The sequence below is a fragment of the Oryza brachyantha genome, chromosome 1 (assembly GCF_000231095.2).
Source record: "Oryza brachyantha chromosome 1, ObraRS2, whole genome shotgun sequence".
Classification (NCBI taxonomy): Eukaryota; Viridiplantae; Streptophyta; class Magnoliopsida; order Poales; family Poaceae; genus Oryza; species Oryza brachyantha.
In genome coordinates this window covers 23,728,042-23,744,046 of record NC_023163.2, presented here as the reverse complement: position 1 = coordinate 23,744,046, position 16,005 = coordinate 23,728,042, and the positions used below count along the sequence as shown (strand labels likewise).

Below are 16,005 nucleotides of genomic sequence, written 5' to 3'. Positions count from 1 at the left end.
TTTGTCCCCATTGGTCTTGTTCCGGCGTGGCGGTGACAACACCAAAGCCCCCATTACATCACGCGAGTCCTTATCCGCTACTGCATCCTGATACGTCCAGGGCGAGGTGGCGAAGCAGCAACTGCAACTAAGGCTCTTATCTTATTATTAATTCCGTCATAAAGACATGGATATAGCTAAATGTTTCGATCGCTAACCACCCCGGGATTTGGACAGGACGTGTGATGTTGTCTTCAGCGAACAACATGCCTTTTTGTTATTTATAAGCAGCCGACACGCGTCCCAATCCTCTTCTACCACTGATGGCTTCACTGCTTGTTGCCCATTTTGGCCCGGCGGTGTTTTGCAAAGCATTAACGACGATCCTTTGGAAGGGAGTCCTTTCTCCTTTTTTTTTTTTTGGCGGGATTCAGATCAATTTCTATGCTAATCCTGTGAACTCTGGTATTCGGAAGAAATATTACGTTGTATTTGGAACAAACCTATATACTAGTATTGTCTTTTTTCTGTTCTAGTATAGAATTCGATTTTTTTCTTGCTGGAAAAAATGCACAGCCCTAACAAGCAAACGGCAATAATTTTCTTTTGCTGATGAAAAATAAAAGAGGTAAGATTATCCGATTTTCGGATAGATATTTAATAGTATAAACGATGAAATTAAATACTATAAAATTCTAAAATATACTTTAGAAATGTAAACTAATAAAATTCTATATAGAATTCTTTTTAAAAATCACACCCGTTTAGCTGTTTGAAAAATATGCACATAGAAATCAAGAAAAAGCCTAAGTACTTGTTTGGATTGATAGCAACTATTGTCCAACCAAAATATTGGTAGTACTAAAACATTGGCAACTTTCTCCCGTTTCATAATGTAAGAAAATTCTCACATTACCTAAATTCATCTAGACATATTAAATTATATATATTAATGAATTGATAAATCTCAAAAATACTATAAAGTCTTACGATATGAAACAAATATAATTATTTATACTAGCAAGTGCAAAATTTGATAGCGAACCAAACATATATGTTTTGCTAATTGAAATTGTCAAAAATTTAGTAGGGTAAAACGTTGCTTTAATCCAAACATACCCGGAATATAAGCTGGTGAGAGAACCAACCTAACGGTAATAACTTACTGCAACCAGCAGCGGACCCACCTGTCACCCACACGTCCTGGGATTCTGCGGCTATTCTTTCCTTTTTCGGTTTCATACGGGGGCCCGTCTGTTGGTGGACGTGTTGCCAGCTCAGCCGCCACCCACACCCGCTCCAAACCCCACGTCGATCGGTTCTTCTCCCCTCGACCCTCCCCCTCCTTCTCCACGCTCTACTCAATTCCGCCGTCAAAGTCTTCGATTGTTTCCGATCTCTCGTCTCGTCTCCCCCATCGGACGGAACCCTAGCCGCCGCCTCCACCCGCGCCACATGGAGCCGAAGCCACCCACGCCGACGGCCGCGGCGACCCCGCGGTTCAAGCTGGGGAAGCAGTCGTCGATGGCGCCCGACCGCGGTGGAGGTGCGGGGGAGAGCTCGGAGGAGGGGTCGAGCGAGGCGGTCGGCGTCATGGGCTTCCAGCTGATGTACATGGCCCACGAGGGCGACGCCGAGGGGATCCAGGAGCTCCTCGACGCCGGAGCCGACCCCAACTTCCGCGACTCCGACGGCCGCACGGCGCTGCACATCGCCGCCTGCGAGGGGCATGCCGAAGTCGCCGATCTGCTGCTCCAGCGCGGGGCGGATGCGGTCGCCGAGGACCGGTGGAGCAGCACGGTGAGCCTTCCTGAAGTTTATTTTAGCTGATTAGCTGAAGAAATCATGATTACTCGAGGGTGATCTGACTTAAAATTGGCGTCCCATGGTATGGTATATTGGTATAAGATTCAAGTTTTATTTAGTCATAAGCACAAGGACTGATTAAGTGGACATGGTATTAGTCAGGAGGGAGATTGATTCGAGATGATACTTTTAATATGTGTTTATTTCTAGGTTGCTATTTTAATTTGCGAGTTTTATCAATTTATATACTATCTGGCAGCCTTTGGCAGATGCATTGCATTACCAGAATCATGATGTAATCAAGATCTTGGAGAAGCATGGCCCTAAGCTTAAGGTACTTCCAAACTGTTTTGTACGAGTATTTTATTTTCCTGATGTACTGTACTACTGTTATGTTGAAGTTTTCTGAATTTATTTCGTTTTTTGAAGATTGCTCCTATGCATGTTAAAAATGTCCGTGAGGTTCCTGAGTACGAGATTGATCCAAATGAGCTAGATTTCACTAATGGAAATGGTATATCTAAGGTGTGTATATATGGATATGTTAACCTTTCTTTCTTATGAGAATTTCGTTTGGTAAGAGACACGATCTACCAGGCACAATGTTTCTGTGACCATTGATCAGGATACTTGTACAGTTTGTTGACTTGCTGACCCCTGCTTTATGTACTTAATTTTAAATATGTTAGATTTCTCCTTCAGATCTTGTCAATTTATCAATTATGTTTTATATCATTTCCATCTGTTTCCAGGGTACATTTCGGAAAGCAACATGGAGAGGTATTATGGTTGCTGTTAAGAAGCTTGATGACGATCTAATCATGGACGAGAACAAAGTGTGGGTTGGTTCCATTGAGTAGTATCAGTTACTGTTTTACTCATATTTTTTCACTTAATTGTAGATTCCATCCGAAAAATGTAGTTCCCTGACAAATTGGATGCATTTGCATTGCAGGCGAGCATTCAGAGATGAGCTTGATGTGCTACAACTAATACGACATCCGAATGTTGTGCAATTTTTGGGTGCTGTGACACAAAGCAGCCCAATGATGATTGTAATGGAATTTATGCCCAAGGTTTGTCCTATAGGCAGTGGTTTTTGAAATTTGCATTATTCACATATTTGATCATCTTTAGATCTGAGACTTATTTGATTACCTTTCTAGTTACCTGGTCATGCATAGCAATGATTAATAAAAATATAAAATGGTGTTGGCCATTTTCAATGGCAATATTGAATCAGTTTTACCTCATTGTAGTTGTTGCATTTTTTTTGGCAATATTTGGCCAACTGGTAATGCCAAGTTAGTCTTTACAGTTTTCTTCTAACTGCTACTTTCTTTGTGGAAATATTTGGTCACAACCACAGTAGATCAGTCCAAGTTGGATATATGTGTACTAAGCTTTAACTTTGTGAGTTTTGGTCCGCCTAAATGTGTTCATAGACTTGATGTTGACTCTTTCCTATGAAGGAATAAGTCTTGAGCTGTTTGGTCTTGGTCTTGTGGTGTCCTACTCTTGTTTTTTTTTTCAGCTTTCAATTACTAGGACAGTATCTAGGACAGGTTGTTAGGATGCTCTAGGACAGGTTGTTAGGATGCTCTAGGACAGCATCCTTTTAGGCTAGAATACAGCTATAAATATGTATCCAGCCTTCCCTCGGGATGGTATGACATTTGGTGATAAGTAAACAGAAAATTGCCCCAAGTTTGAGTGTCATCCTCTCACCAATGAGAGTAACAATTGAGATACTAACATCCTAACTACTTTCTGTATAAATTCAACACTTTCTATCTTTTTAAGAAAGCAAGTGCCACTAAAAAAACATACCGCTAGCTTTGTTAACTTCTTATTAGTATTTTGTTAGTGTCAAATTTCAAATAGCTCATGGCTATGCATGCACTTGAATACAAAACAACATTTTTTTTTTCTCATTGAATTGATGAGAACTATTGGATTTTTTGTTCTCAGGGTGATTTGCGCAAGCACTTGAGTAGGAAAGGAGCTCTGGAACCATCGTACGCAGTGAGATTAGCTCTTGATATTGCAAGGTTTACCAATCATACCCTGAATATGTTGCTTCTACTTCTTGTTGCTACAATAAACACTGACTTGCAGCTCTGTCTGAAATCTAATAGAGGGATGAATTATTTACATGAGCATAAACCTCAAGCTATCATCCACCGTGACCTTGAGCCTTCGTGAGTACTACTTTTATATTATTCTCCAGTGAAAATTGATCACAGTATTTCTAGACCAGATGCTTTGAATACCTGATCTGTTAAAAGGCTTCTTCTATCCATTGTGTAAGATAACAGAAACATATTGAGGGATGATACTGGACATCTAAAGGTGGCAGATTTTGATCTATGTAAGATGCTAAAATGGAGAATAAAAGTTAGGGAAGAGAAAGCCGTAACTTCTCCAGGCAATGCATGTAAGAAAATTCATACTGGATTTGAGTTAATTAACATGCATCTTACTGTTCTCAAATATAATCACCTAAGTTTGTTTACCTTCTGTGTGCACTGATAATTGACAAATATGTTATAGGTAGGTATGTAGCTCCAGAAGTCCTGCGAAACGAAGAGTATGATACTAAAGTGGATGTCTTCTCATTTGCTTTGATACTTCAGGAGGTAAAAGTCCTGTTATCAAAAAAAATTGGTGCAAATATGCAAATATAAGTCGTGCTTGAAATGCCTTTAATGATAAAACAAGCCACAGAAAATAAATAAATGATACTTGCACATTTTTTGAATAAGACAAATGTCCAAACATCATGTCCAAAAGCCAGCGTTGTATATTTAAAAGACAAAATAGAGGTACTTCCAGTTTTCTACATTTTTTGGACCTTTATTTGACTAAGACTATGTTGGTAACTTGGTATAGCTTTACTCCCAGTCTCCCAGAGCCCCCTGAAATGACCAATTTCTGTACTGATATTTCAAAATTTTCAGATGATTGAAGGATGTCTCCCTTTTTATGACAAGAAAAACAATGAGATTGAGAAGGCACACAATTCTAAAGAAAGGCCACCTTTCAGAGCTCCTCCAAAGCATTATGCTTATGGGTTGAGAGAGTTCGTATTCCTTTTTTTTCCCTGTGGCAAATGTCATGTTTTTCAGTTTTCATTGTAGTCTTCTAGCGTACAAGCTTCTGAAATTTTTGACTATCTGTTTACTTCATCTGCCGCTATGTATGGTGAATTTGTTTTGTCTATTTCACCCTGAACTGACTGGTTTTCCACTCGACACTATCATAGGCTGATTGAACAATGCTGGAGTGAAAATCCTGCTAGCAGGCCTGACTTTAAAACAATAATTGAACGATTGTCTTCTATTCATAATGAAATAGCTCAGAGAAACCGTTGGAAGGTAATATTTTTTTTTCTGATGTATTTTTAATGGATTCTTTTATGCTGCATTGATATGGTCTTCTGAATATTCTGTCATTGTAATATAGAAACCTTTCAAATAACAAATTGACTTGAACAGGTCAGACCGCTCAAATGTTTCCTGAGCTTTGAGGGCATGTGGAAGAAAGATCGGAATGAAGGCAGCACGACCCGTTCATCACGTTCATCGAGATCCTATTTTTAACAGTCAGTTGGACCAGTTGTTGATTCTGTGTGGAGGATTGTATGCATGATTGATAGAAAATCAACTCGTCATATACCATATCTTTGCGCATCACTGGAAATAGTTTTGCAACTTCTTGTTTCACTGTTGATCACAATGTTGTAAATTAGACTTCCATCAGTGAGCACAAAGTAATACAAAATGGAATGTACAGACTGTTGTTTTGTTTTCTGTTTCTAGTTTTCCTTTCAGTAACAACAGGTATAGTTGCACTCTAAAACGTCTGCAACTCGCATATACTGATATACTCCATACAAATATAAGATGCGCACACGCTTTGAAAGTTCTACACCGTGGAACTGGAAACAACTGCTCCCGCGTTTTAACTTACCCCACAAACAAGTCTTGGTCTTCTGATCTTGGACAATTCTTGCAATCACGAGAGAGAGAGAGAGAGAGAGAGAGAGAGAGAGAGAGAGAGAGAGAGGTCTTGATCCTGATCTTGGACAATTCTTGGTGCGGCGTGGCACCTAACTAGAGCTGAGCGAGCGTGCGAAGGTCCACCGGGTGGACGTCGGACAGCAGCGCCGCGCTGTAGGCCCTCCGGCCGACGAAGATGTTGGCCGCCTCCGTCGGGTGGAACGCGTCCCAGAACAGGTACTCGTTCCGGTTGGCGCACGGCGTCTGGTACGGCAGGCACGTCACCTGCCCGTTATTCCTCCCCACCCCGCAGCACCCCCTGTTCGTCACCGTCAACCCTGAAACCATAGATCTATCGGTGAGCCAAGAACACGCATCACAGATGCATACTCACTCTCTCTCTCTCTCTCTCTCTCTCTCGTCTGGGACTTGGAGTTGGAAAAGGGTTATCGACGTACGTACCGTGCGCTACCGGCGTGCGCATGATACTCTCGAAGATGCCGTAGCAGTTGATGAAGGTGAACTGTGCGCCTGGCAAGCTGTTGAACTGGTTGACGAGGACGACCAGCCTCCGGTTGAACATACGGACCGCGCTGTTGATCCGCTCGATACAGGTGAAGCCGTTGCGGCTGCGCTGCGCCAGCTCGTTCGGGCTGCACCCCACCTGGCCCACCCCCATCAGCGCCACCTTCCTGGCCCCGTAGTTGTACAGCGTCTGATCCAACAAGGTACGTATAGTGGCACACACAAATTCGAGTGTGCCAGTGTCATGTCGCGTTGTACTCGTCACTACTAGCTTAATTAAGTGTGATGGCAATCGATCCTGACCCTGAGCTGCTGCGCGTACTGGTTGATGAGCACGTCGGCGTACTGCTCCGGGGTGTACTGCTGGCTGGTGGGGTAGAAGGCGGGCATGAAGTAGTTGTTGAGGTAGTCATTACTGCCCATGCCGACGGTGAAGATGCACTGGCTCAGGCGGCTCGCCGCGGTGTCCTCGCCCAGGATGCTCACCAGCTGCTGCACGACCGCCTGGTAGTTCTGCAGCTGCCTGCTGAGGCTGATCCGTTCACCCTGTGTCGAACGCGCGCGTGCAGTGCAGTGTGGGTTATTTCCAGGGCGGCAACGTTCGAAATAGTTGGTTTATGTGCGCGCGCGAGCGCGTACCAGTTGCTGCCCGGTCTCGTCCCGGATTCCGGCTGCAGCAGAGGCGAAGTTGACGCCGGTGAGGAGCTGCTCACTAGTTGCGTTGGCGTACGGGGGGATGTAGTCGTCGAAGCCCAGAAGCCGAGCTACAAATGGTGCATGGCACGTGTCGATAAATGTGAGGGAATAATAATATCTGTTATTAGATCAACTGATCGACCAGGTAATATAATAAGTACTCCATATAACCAACCGGCAGTGATCATCTTACATATGGCATCGACTGTGGTGAGGCCGTTGCTGAACCGGCCGGTCGCGCCGCCGGGGAAGTCGACGCCGTAGGGCGGGTAGTTCGCTCGCGCCATCGACGGGATGTCGTTGTTGTTCCCGTTGTCCACGAGCGAGTCCCCGAACACGAAGTAGCACGGCACCTGCGGCTCGGCGGCGCCCGCGAGCCCGGCCGCGGCCAGGAGAAACAGCTGCTTCAGCAGCGGCGCCCATGACGCCCGCTCCATTTCCGCCGCTGCACTAGACGCGCGGGCCGAGCGTAAGATGCGCGCCGGCGAAACGAGACGCTGGCCGCCACGTCCAGGTCATCCGATCGATTCCGGGCTCGGTATTTATAGGCTGCTGGCCCGATCGGTGGTTCGTTCGTACAGTCAGTGGCAGTGGGGTTGCGCCGTGCGGGAGGCAGCACGGGAATGAGCGATCGAGCGAGCAGCGGCTGTACGTACTGCAGCGTGCAGAGTGGGGGCGCCGGGACGCTCTCGCGCGCTCTGCGTGTTCTTGCGTAACGTTCGACCATTCGTGCGTGGTTGATGTCACGGTTATGGTCATGTGGGTTCAAGAGCCGCACCTCGCTGGTCGCGGTGGGGCAGTATATTGACTGATCAACAGTATCGCCATTCACCACGCGCGCCGGTACCACAAAACTTCGGGAGGGGCCCGTGTCACGGTTGGGGCTGAGCTCACTATGTCGGCGGCGGGCGGCGGCCTTGTGCGCGACAGCGCGAGTCATCGAGAAGCAGAGAATATCTGAACGAGCACCGTGACTGGCAGCCAGGCCGGAAAAAATGGCTTCTAGCACCATCTTTTCCCTTCTAGGCTTAAACTAAAATTTAAAATTTTAACATTATTTTTAAAGTTAATTTAAGATTTTTTTATCATATATACAAATTTTATCATAAATTATTTTTCATCAACTAGTACGTTGTTGCGCTTTTTCATCTCCAAAAACACCACTATGATCATCTTTATATTTTTCCAATGGTGACTCATCCCCGTGTAAAGTCAAAAGGATTCATCTCTCTTGCGGGGCTCATTTCGGTTCGGCAGGGATTGGTACGTGGCAGTGCAAATCATATGTGTCATTATCAAACCTTACACATAGTCACATCTGTGTGATCGAAAATAGTCTTTTCCACCCCAAAAGCTAGCTATTGATGTGAGGAGCTCTCTTACTTATATTCTAGATCTTTTGCCCATCCACAACTACGGTGAGACTATTCAACAATCTCCCCCTTCATATATTGGTGTCCCTGAGCCCTTCACCGTCCCTTCACAGTATAGAGGCCCCACCGGCCCACGGTCCATCGGTAGATATATGGCCCCCGCAGGCACCCTACGGTCCATCAGGCCTTCACACACTGTGTTTATCGAGCCAGAGATATTAAACTAGTCAGACTTGATACCAATTGTAGGATCGAAAATGGTCTTTCCCACCCCAAAAGCTAGCTATTGAGGTGAGGGGCTCTCCCACTTATAAGGTCCTTTACCCTTCCACAACCAAGATGAGACTATTCAACAATATCCCGTACGCATGTTTACATTAGCCATTGACTCATATGAAAATAACTGGGAGTAATATATCATGTAGGCATGTACTCTCGAAAGCTAGTTCTAAGCTAGGAATGTTCTGATGCCTGCATGCCAGCATAAAGTGATATAGATCAAGTCAAACTCAAATCAAGATGCATAATTTGATAAAATCGTCTCCAACTTTTTTTTCTCCATTTAGATAAATAAACACATTACTAAACGCATGCCCAACCCAAGTAGCTTAGACTAGTGGCTTTAACAGCACATATCACTGTTTGGCGACATTCCCTAATCCATGGTGGTTTTACCTAGGCTCAAGCAAATCTAGAGCCACAAGCCAAAACCATGACTGCGTACAACTGGATGCCATAGCCCACTAGCCACATTACATGCTGTCATTTATACCCTAGAACAACCCCTTCACCTTCCCTCCCTCTCTCATCCTTCACTCTTCTCGTCTCGGATTCTCCTCCGTACTCTTCTTCTCATTGCTCCCATCACCTATCTTGTCGTCATTCCGCGTTGTCACTGGTGAGATGAAGCCGCGGAGCGGCTGCCAGCTTCCTAACCCGTACCCATGGTATCGGCACTTGGCGAAGCATCTACCGGTTGCTTCTACGGTGCTTGACGAGGGTTCTCGCTTACTCGTTCACAACTTTGTCAGTCTCACCGAGGCTCGATTCGAGGCATTGGTGGCACTAAGGAAGCTCATGGCGAGTGATGATTCATCAATGTAGCAATTTCCGCCACCCAACCCCATCTTCGTTGACCTTAACCTAAACGAGGAAGGCACAATTCCTCCACCAACCACCTTCGGCCCCTCCTCCAACGTCGACATCATCATCATCATTGTTGGACTCGTCCATCAGCCCTCCTCGAGAATTCATAGCAAGTTATCCCACATTTTGACAGCACCCGATTTTGAGCTTCGATTTTGCAATGTTGCATCAGTAGACATCGTTGCATGTTCTTTAGTGTTGTGATTCCAAAATGTGTGGGTCTATCAAGGATAGAACCTACCAAGAGAAACCTCATCGATGGACGTTATGAATCAAGTAGGTCAGAAAAGGTATGACTTTTGGCTGGACTAAAATCCATAAAAACCTACATGGTATATATGCAAATCGTTGTGACACCAGAGGAAGATCAGGCAGATCTTTGCATGCTACGAAGAAGAAAGAAGCAAGAACCAAGATGACGACAAGGGTTTCATAACTTGATTTCTGTAGAAACATGTTGTTGATCCGAGCTCCTGATTCCATGGTAGACACTGGAATAGACAGTTCGACATGGACAACGGTGAAGAGGCGGCAACCGTAGGACACTGGTTGCAATTGCCTAAATGTGAGAGCTCCATTATGCTAGAGAGACGTGGGGAACCGGAGCGAGGAGGAAGGGAACGAAGTGTCGAGATAGGGATATTTGCCCCCACTAGAGCCATTCGCGAGACCATAGCTCGACCAACGCATGACTCTAAGCCAGCAAACTGGTCTCGTTTGCGAGGTGCACCATAATTATAATGGCAAACAAAGCTCACACGGAGCTTGGTTAAGAAACTAGCATCACCTTCAGTGAAGGGTTGGGCATGTCCCAACGATCGTTTGAGGGGTATCATGTAAATACATTAAGAATATAGAGATAAAATTACATGTCTAAGAAGGGGTATACTAATTTAGGGTAGTTTTTATGTTCCTCGGTGTAAAAATATCCCGCCGCTAATTCGCACGTGTGCGTCGTCAACATTCACGTTATTCTGAATCCTATTAGGTGGGCCTCATGCATGGGGAACAGTGGCACATCACTTTTCCATTGAGGACAGGGAATAGAAAGATCATTGTTTCATCTTCTCTTTGCATGGTTAAGACTTTGAATTTCCAATTCAGAAGAAATCAAATTAAAGTTTGAAACTATCAACTTAAATTTTGTAATTTTAAATTTGAATTATGAAACTTTCAACTCCATATTTGAAAACATTGAACTCAAAATTTGAAAACATTCAACTCGAATTTGAATCTTTCAACTTAAATTTTGAAAATTTCAAGTAAACCTTTTCTACCAATATTTTGAAACCTTCAACTACAATGTTCATACTTTTAATCAATTTTGAAAATCTTTAATTCAAACTTTGAACCGAAAATTTTAAAAACTATACTCAAATTTTGAAATTTTTAACCCAAAATTTAAAGCATTCAACTGGATTTTCGAAACTTTCAACAGGGATCTAAAAATTTTAACTCAACTTTTTTATTCGTTACTTCATAACTAAAAGTTATTAAGCACTAATTGTGCTACTTATCGCTGATAATTCCACTCCCCGCGCGCAACTTAACAAGTCGGCGCGCGCGTGCGAACTAGGCAGTCCAAAGACTCCACAAATCAGACGATTAGAGTGTTTCCTCCAAATGAGAGAATCTACCGGACACACCACATGCATGCATTTAAGAATTCACACAGCAACGCCATGTAACACTATCCAACTAGACCCACACCCTTCATGAAAGTTGAGAGTACTGCTACATTTTAACTAGCTCCCAGTCGAAATTTATTGCACCGTTTTGGTAGGGGTCGTCGGGCCATTTTTGGACCGATCGGGCGGAGCAATGGCCGGCATGCAGAAGCCATGGCTAATCAATCAGCAGTCACAATCCATTCACTTCACATGCTCATACAGTTTCCTGCTCTCCCCGGTCACCACGGTCCATGGCTTGAGGCGTGGAATTTTTTTCAGAAATAATATTATTTTAATAGAAAATCGTAAGATTAGAGTCTATCCATAGAAAATCGTTATTTTAGGGGCCCGTTGAACTGACATAGTTCGATAGGCCCCTATCAAATGACAAGTGTGTTCGGCAGGGCCTGTCTAACTGGAAAAGTTTGACAGGCCCTCCTCAGACGCTTGTCGAACACCACCATCGTTCCGTTGGGGTGGTGGGGGGCCTGTCGACCTTCAGCAGTTTGATGGGAGTTCTGTTAACCTTCATCAGTACGACAGGCCCCTTAGCGCCAGGTGGTGGACCCTGTTGATGGTGGGTGTTCGACAGCAGTAATTCAACAAACCACAATTGAACACGCACTGTTCGACATGGTGTTAAAATTGTGATTTTCCACGAATGACATTTACTCTTACGATTTTTCATTAAAATAATGTTATTTCTCAAAAAAAAAATCTCAGCTATTCGGTTTGAATTTCGGTTATGATCGAAATTTATAGTTGATTTGTGGGTTTTTATTGTACTTCATAAAAATTTTATTCATATTTTTTCTTGTAAATATGATGTTTCCTTATTTTTCCTAAAAATACAAACGCTGACCACAATCGTGAATTGAACTCCTGTTTGGTTGGATCGTCTGGTGACCGGCAATTTTGATCCAAACCACTGTTGTTAGCGAGCAGCCGAGCACTTTATTCGAGACTATTAACGAGCAGTCGAGCATGTGTGCTGTTCGTTGGGACTCCTGAGGGCCGTTGAATCGTGTCAGCACGTTTTTGAACTGTTTTGATGTATTTCCCAAACTTTCTGCTGTTTTGCGGGAGAATCATGCCGCAAGCAGGAAATGCTGACATGCTAGTGGAGAACCATAGAGCGTGGGCCTACGACGCTGGTACATTATGGCACATATATATGTAGGGACACGAAACATGTGCAGAAGGCTAAGGCCATACACATTGCAGTGGCATGGCAAGGAGCTTCAGTTCTCCACGTCCTAGATTTCTCTCAAGCTCAGAAGAATGCGTGCCCCAACCGAGCTCCTCCGTTACCGTAGGAACGTGCTCCATCCGCCGCTGCCGGGATGTGCCGCCGCTGGGACGTGCTCCGTCGGGATGCGCCGCCAGGATGCGCCTGACGCCTACCGAGCTCTGCCTCCGACGCGCTTTCGCTGAGATCTCTCCGACGCGTCTCCGCCAAGACATGCCTAACGCCCACCGAGATCTGCCTCCGACGCGCCGCCAGCTCCGCCACCGAGCTATGCCGCCAGCCTCCGATGCGCCGCGGCTGACCTCCGACCGCCGCCGCTGGGACAACTGGGAGAGGGAGACCGAGAGAGATGGGAGAGAAGAGAGAGAGGGGGAAGAGAAGAGAGAGGAAGGTAAAGTAATAATAGTAAAAGTAAAGTGTACAGTTTTCGTGGGATCCATCTAAAGTCCCGTGCACTGTGGTATAAGTGCCTTATGTATAGCCTTGTCCTACATGGCATGTCTTCTTCATCTGGGGTACTCAATCAAAGAGTTGTGCATGCCCTAAGAGGATACCATTTGTACTCCACCGACCCACATATGCAACAGAAGTCCCGGAAGGCCCAACTATTCTGGGCTTACCTTTTGGCATGTACAACAAGCTTATTCATCAGCTCTTAATAAAACCCAAAAAGATGAGTGTCGACCGGCTCTTGCAAATTGAACATTTTTAGATGAGATTTGCTCCGGTTCAACAAAAAATACCTCGAATTACCGGTGCATCGAGATACCAAATCATTTCTCACCATTAGATCTAGCTAAGTAGGATGTGTGTTGTTAGATCCAATGATCAAAAACGATTTGATACCGCGAGGTACCGGTACCTTGAGGTACTTTTTGTTGGACCGTAAAATTGCTCTTTTCAGGTAAGAACATGCCGAGCCATCAGCAATACTCTGACATCTAATGGAATGCCGACGGTTGAGATAGGAGTGAGTGTGAACTGGAGATGCACATCTAATCTTACCACGAGAATCATACAGCGCCGGCTGCTTAATTAGCTGTGACGTTTTACAGTTGTATTAGCTGTAACTTAGGCAAGCTCAAGCTCATATTAAGGTGCTCCAGCAAGTAACCCACATGCGTTGCTACCTCGCCCAAGATTCCAATATCAGGACCGAGGGAAGAGTGCCCCCAACGTCTTCGGGTCCCAAAGCAATGCAGCATCGAAGACGGTTGGTATAAAAATTCCAGCCGGCCGTCACCGCGGACACAGCTGTGGAAGCTCCAGGTTCACCGGGATCGTCCGCCATGGAGGAGTTCCAAGAAGCGGACATCCTGTGGCCTGACACAGCGGCGGCGGCGTCACAGGAAGGCGCGCCGTCGGGGATGTGCTACGGGCTGGCGGCGTCCTGCTGCTCCGTGTCGAGCGGCGCGACGTCGTTGTTGATCGGCCGCTGCTCGGATGGGTTCCTCTCCGGCTCCCCGTCCACGGCTGTGGCGAGCAATGACGACGACGTCGACGAGGGGGAGGAGTTGATGGAGGCGGACGTGCTGTGGCCGGACACGGCGCAGCCGGACGAGCAGCAGCCGCGCGGGGGTGTACGGGTTTATCGCGGGTGGTCTCGCGGCGAGCTTGGAAGTGCCGGACGACGGCGCCCGAAGTCTGGTGCCACCGCGAGGCTCGAGGGGCACTGGAGGCCGGCCGCGTCGTCTCCCATCGACATACCGGCCGTCAAAGTTGCCACATGTTGCCGCTAGCTTAGCTAGGCCGCGGCCCCGGCCGCGGGCGCACGAACTGTCGTCGGTAGCGTCATGCCGTCATGGTTCTTCTGCGTTTCGTCCATGCGGTGATCGATCTTTGGTCTTATGGCGCAATGCAACAGCTACTGGAGCGCGGCTGGGAAGAAATGTTTGGAGGGGTCATTTCAACCTTCTGAACGACAAGTTGGAGTTGTTTTTAGTTGAGTTTTAAATTGTTCAGCGAATACATTGCATTGTTTCAATTGAATTTCAATGGTGGAAAGTCGCTTGCAATTGAGTTCTTCTTCTTTCCTTTAAAGAACGGAGTTGGATATGTAATCTTGGACGGCAGGTGTTGCTTTTTGATAGTGGTACATGAATTCGCTTGCTTTGCTCCCCTTTTTCAGGGGGATTGATGTAAAAAGAAAGATGTTTTCCCAAACCGAAAGATATATTCTTGCCTTCCCCGGGTTCTTGTGCAGGTGCGCAGGGATTTTTTCGAGTATATTTGCAGCGCAGAAAGGCGGCTGCTTTCAAGCTAGCTAACATCGCCAAAACAACAGCATGAATTGGTTTTTGCCTAACAGTATAGTTATTGCAGTTTGCAGACGCTATCTTTGTAAATGATTTGGCAAATCTTTCTCCCTAGACTATAGCGATCCGCAATGCTTCTTTACAAAATCTATAATTAATCCTACATATACAGACATTGACGTCTTTGCTAGCTAAGGGGGTGATTAGTTGACTAATAGCATAGTTATAAACGAAAAATAATTTTGTGAATAAAATTTTTATATTTGATCTAAAAGTAAGGGCCAAACTACATTTAGGAAACATGAAAAATAATTTGCATAGGTTGTAAAATAATCCAAAAGAAAAACATCATTAGAGAAGAAAACATCATACAACCAATCAAAAGATCACGAGCAAACTACTTCACTCGTGGGAATAACAAATGATGTATTCCCTCTGATCCACGTTATAAGACACTATGATCTTACCAAGATTCATTTATCTGCTAATAAATCTAGACATATATATAAACATATATATTGATATATATATTGATATATAAGTGAATCTATTTTAGAACGGAGGGAGTACAAAATAGAATGTCACACACAATGTCGACGAGTAAGTATTATGGTTATATATTTATATTCTTTGTACGATGAAACCTAGCTAGGAGCCTAGGACCTCTTGGATTGCACAATTAGTTTGTTTCGAAATACACTTCTACAACCGCAACTCATAAAACGAAGATATGTAAACCAAATCAATGAAAAACAATGATAGGATAAAACTTTTATGGTAAAATTTGTTATAGGGCATTGAAAAAACGTGTAATTAGTCGGTGGATACCGTAAGATCACGAATTTACTGCAGGGCACTACAAAAATTAACTGGTAGACACTCCGGCCATTCTTTTATTAATTTCAGAGTCAAAATTTAAAAATAACAAGATTGTCCTCGGTGGCCAACCCGTTATGCCGACTGGGTCCTGTCAAACCAGACCCAGTTAGTCTCGGTGCCGCACCACACCCGAACCCTAGCCTATAGGGTGACTAAGCAGATGGTGGCGGCGGCGACCCAGCTGCGGCGAGGGCGGCAGCGACCCGGCCACCGAGGGCAATCTTGCCATTTTTATAATTTTTACTCCGAAATTAATAAAATAATGGTCAGGGTGTCTACCAGCTAATTACCATATTTTGTGGTGCCCTGCAGCAAATTCGCGATTTTACGGTGTCCATTAACTAATTACGCGTTCTTTCGATGCCCCGTAGCAAATTTTGCCAACTTTTATACCTATATATTAACAGTACAAAAGTCAATACCAAA

General features: G+C 44.9%; 2 protein-coding genes across 2 annotated transcripts; one reads left to right on the top strand and one right to left on the bottom strand.

Annotated features, from left to right (window-relative positions):
- The first annotated feature begins 1,302 nt into the window (after positions 1–1,302).
- Positions 1,303–5,597, top strand: LOC102714783 (integrin-linked protein kinase 1-like). Its single transcript, XM_006644640.2, has 12 exons — positions 1,303–1,779; positions 2,045–2,119; positions 2,215–2,310; positions 2,538–2,623; positions 2,741–2,861; positions 3,757–3,836; positions 3,924–3,986; positions 4,104–4,222; positions 4,339–4,424; positions 4,746–4,867; positions 5,051–5,162; positions 5,283–5,597. Exons 1-12 carry the CDS (start codon positions 1,435–1,437, stop codon positions 5,385–5,387), a joined length of 1,410 nt encoding a protein of 469 aa, XP_006644703.1. The 5' UTR covers positions 1,303–1,434; the 3' UTR covers positions 5,388–5,597.
- Positions 5,598–5,900: 303 nt separating this feature from the next.
- On the bottom strand, positions 5,901–7,444 carry LOC102714509 (GDSL esterase/lipase At5g45670-like). The gene is made up of 5 exons (XM_015841635.2): positions 7,201–7,444; positions 6,951–7,075; positions 6,615–6,857; positions 6,249–6,501; positions 5,901–6,124 (listed from the first exon to the last, which is right to left on the bottom strand). Exons 1-5 carry the CDS (start codon positions 7,442–7,444, stop codon positions 5,901–5,903), a joined length of 1,089 nt encoding a protein of 362 aa, XP_015697121.2.
- Between the last annotated feature and the right edge of the window lie 8,561 nt (positions 7,445–16,005).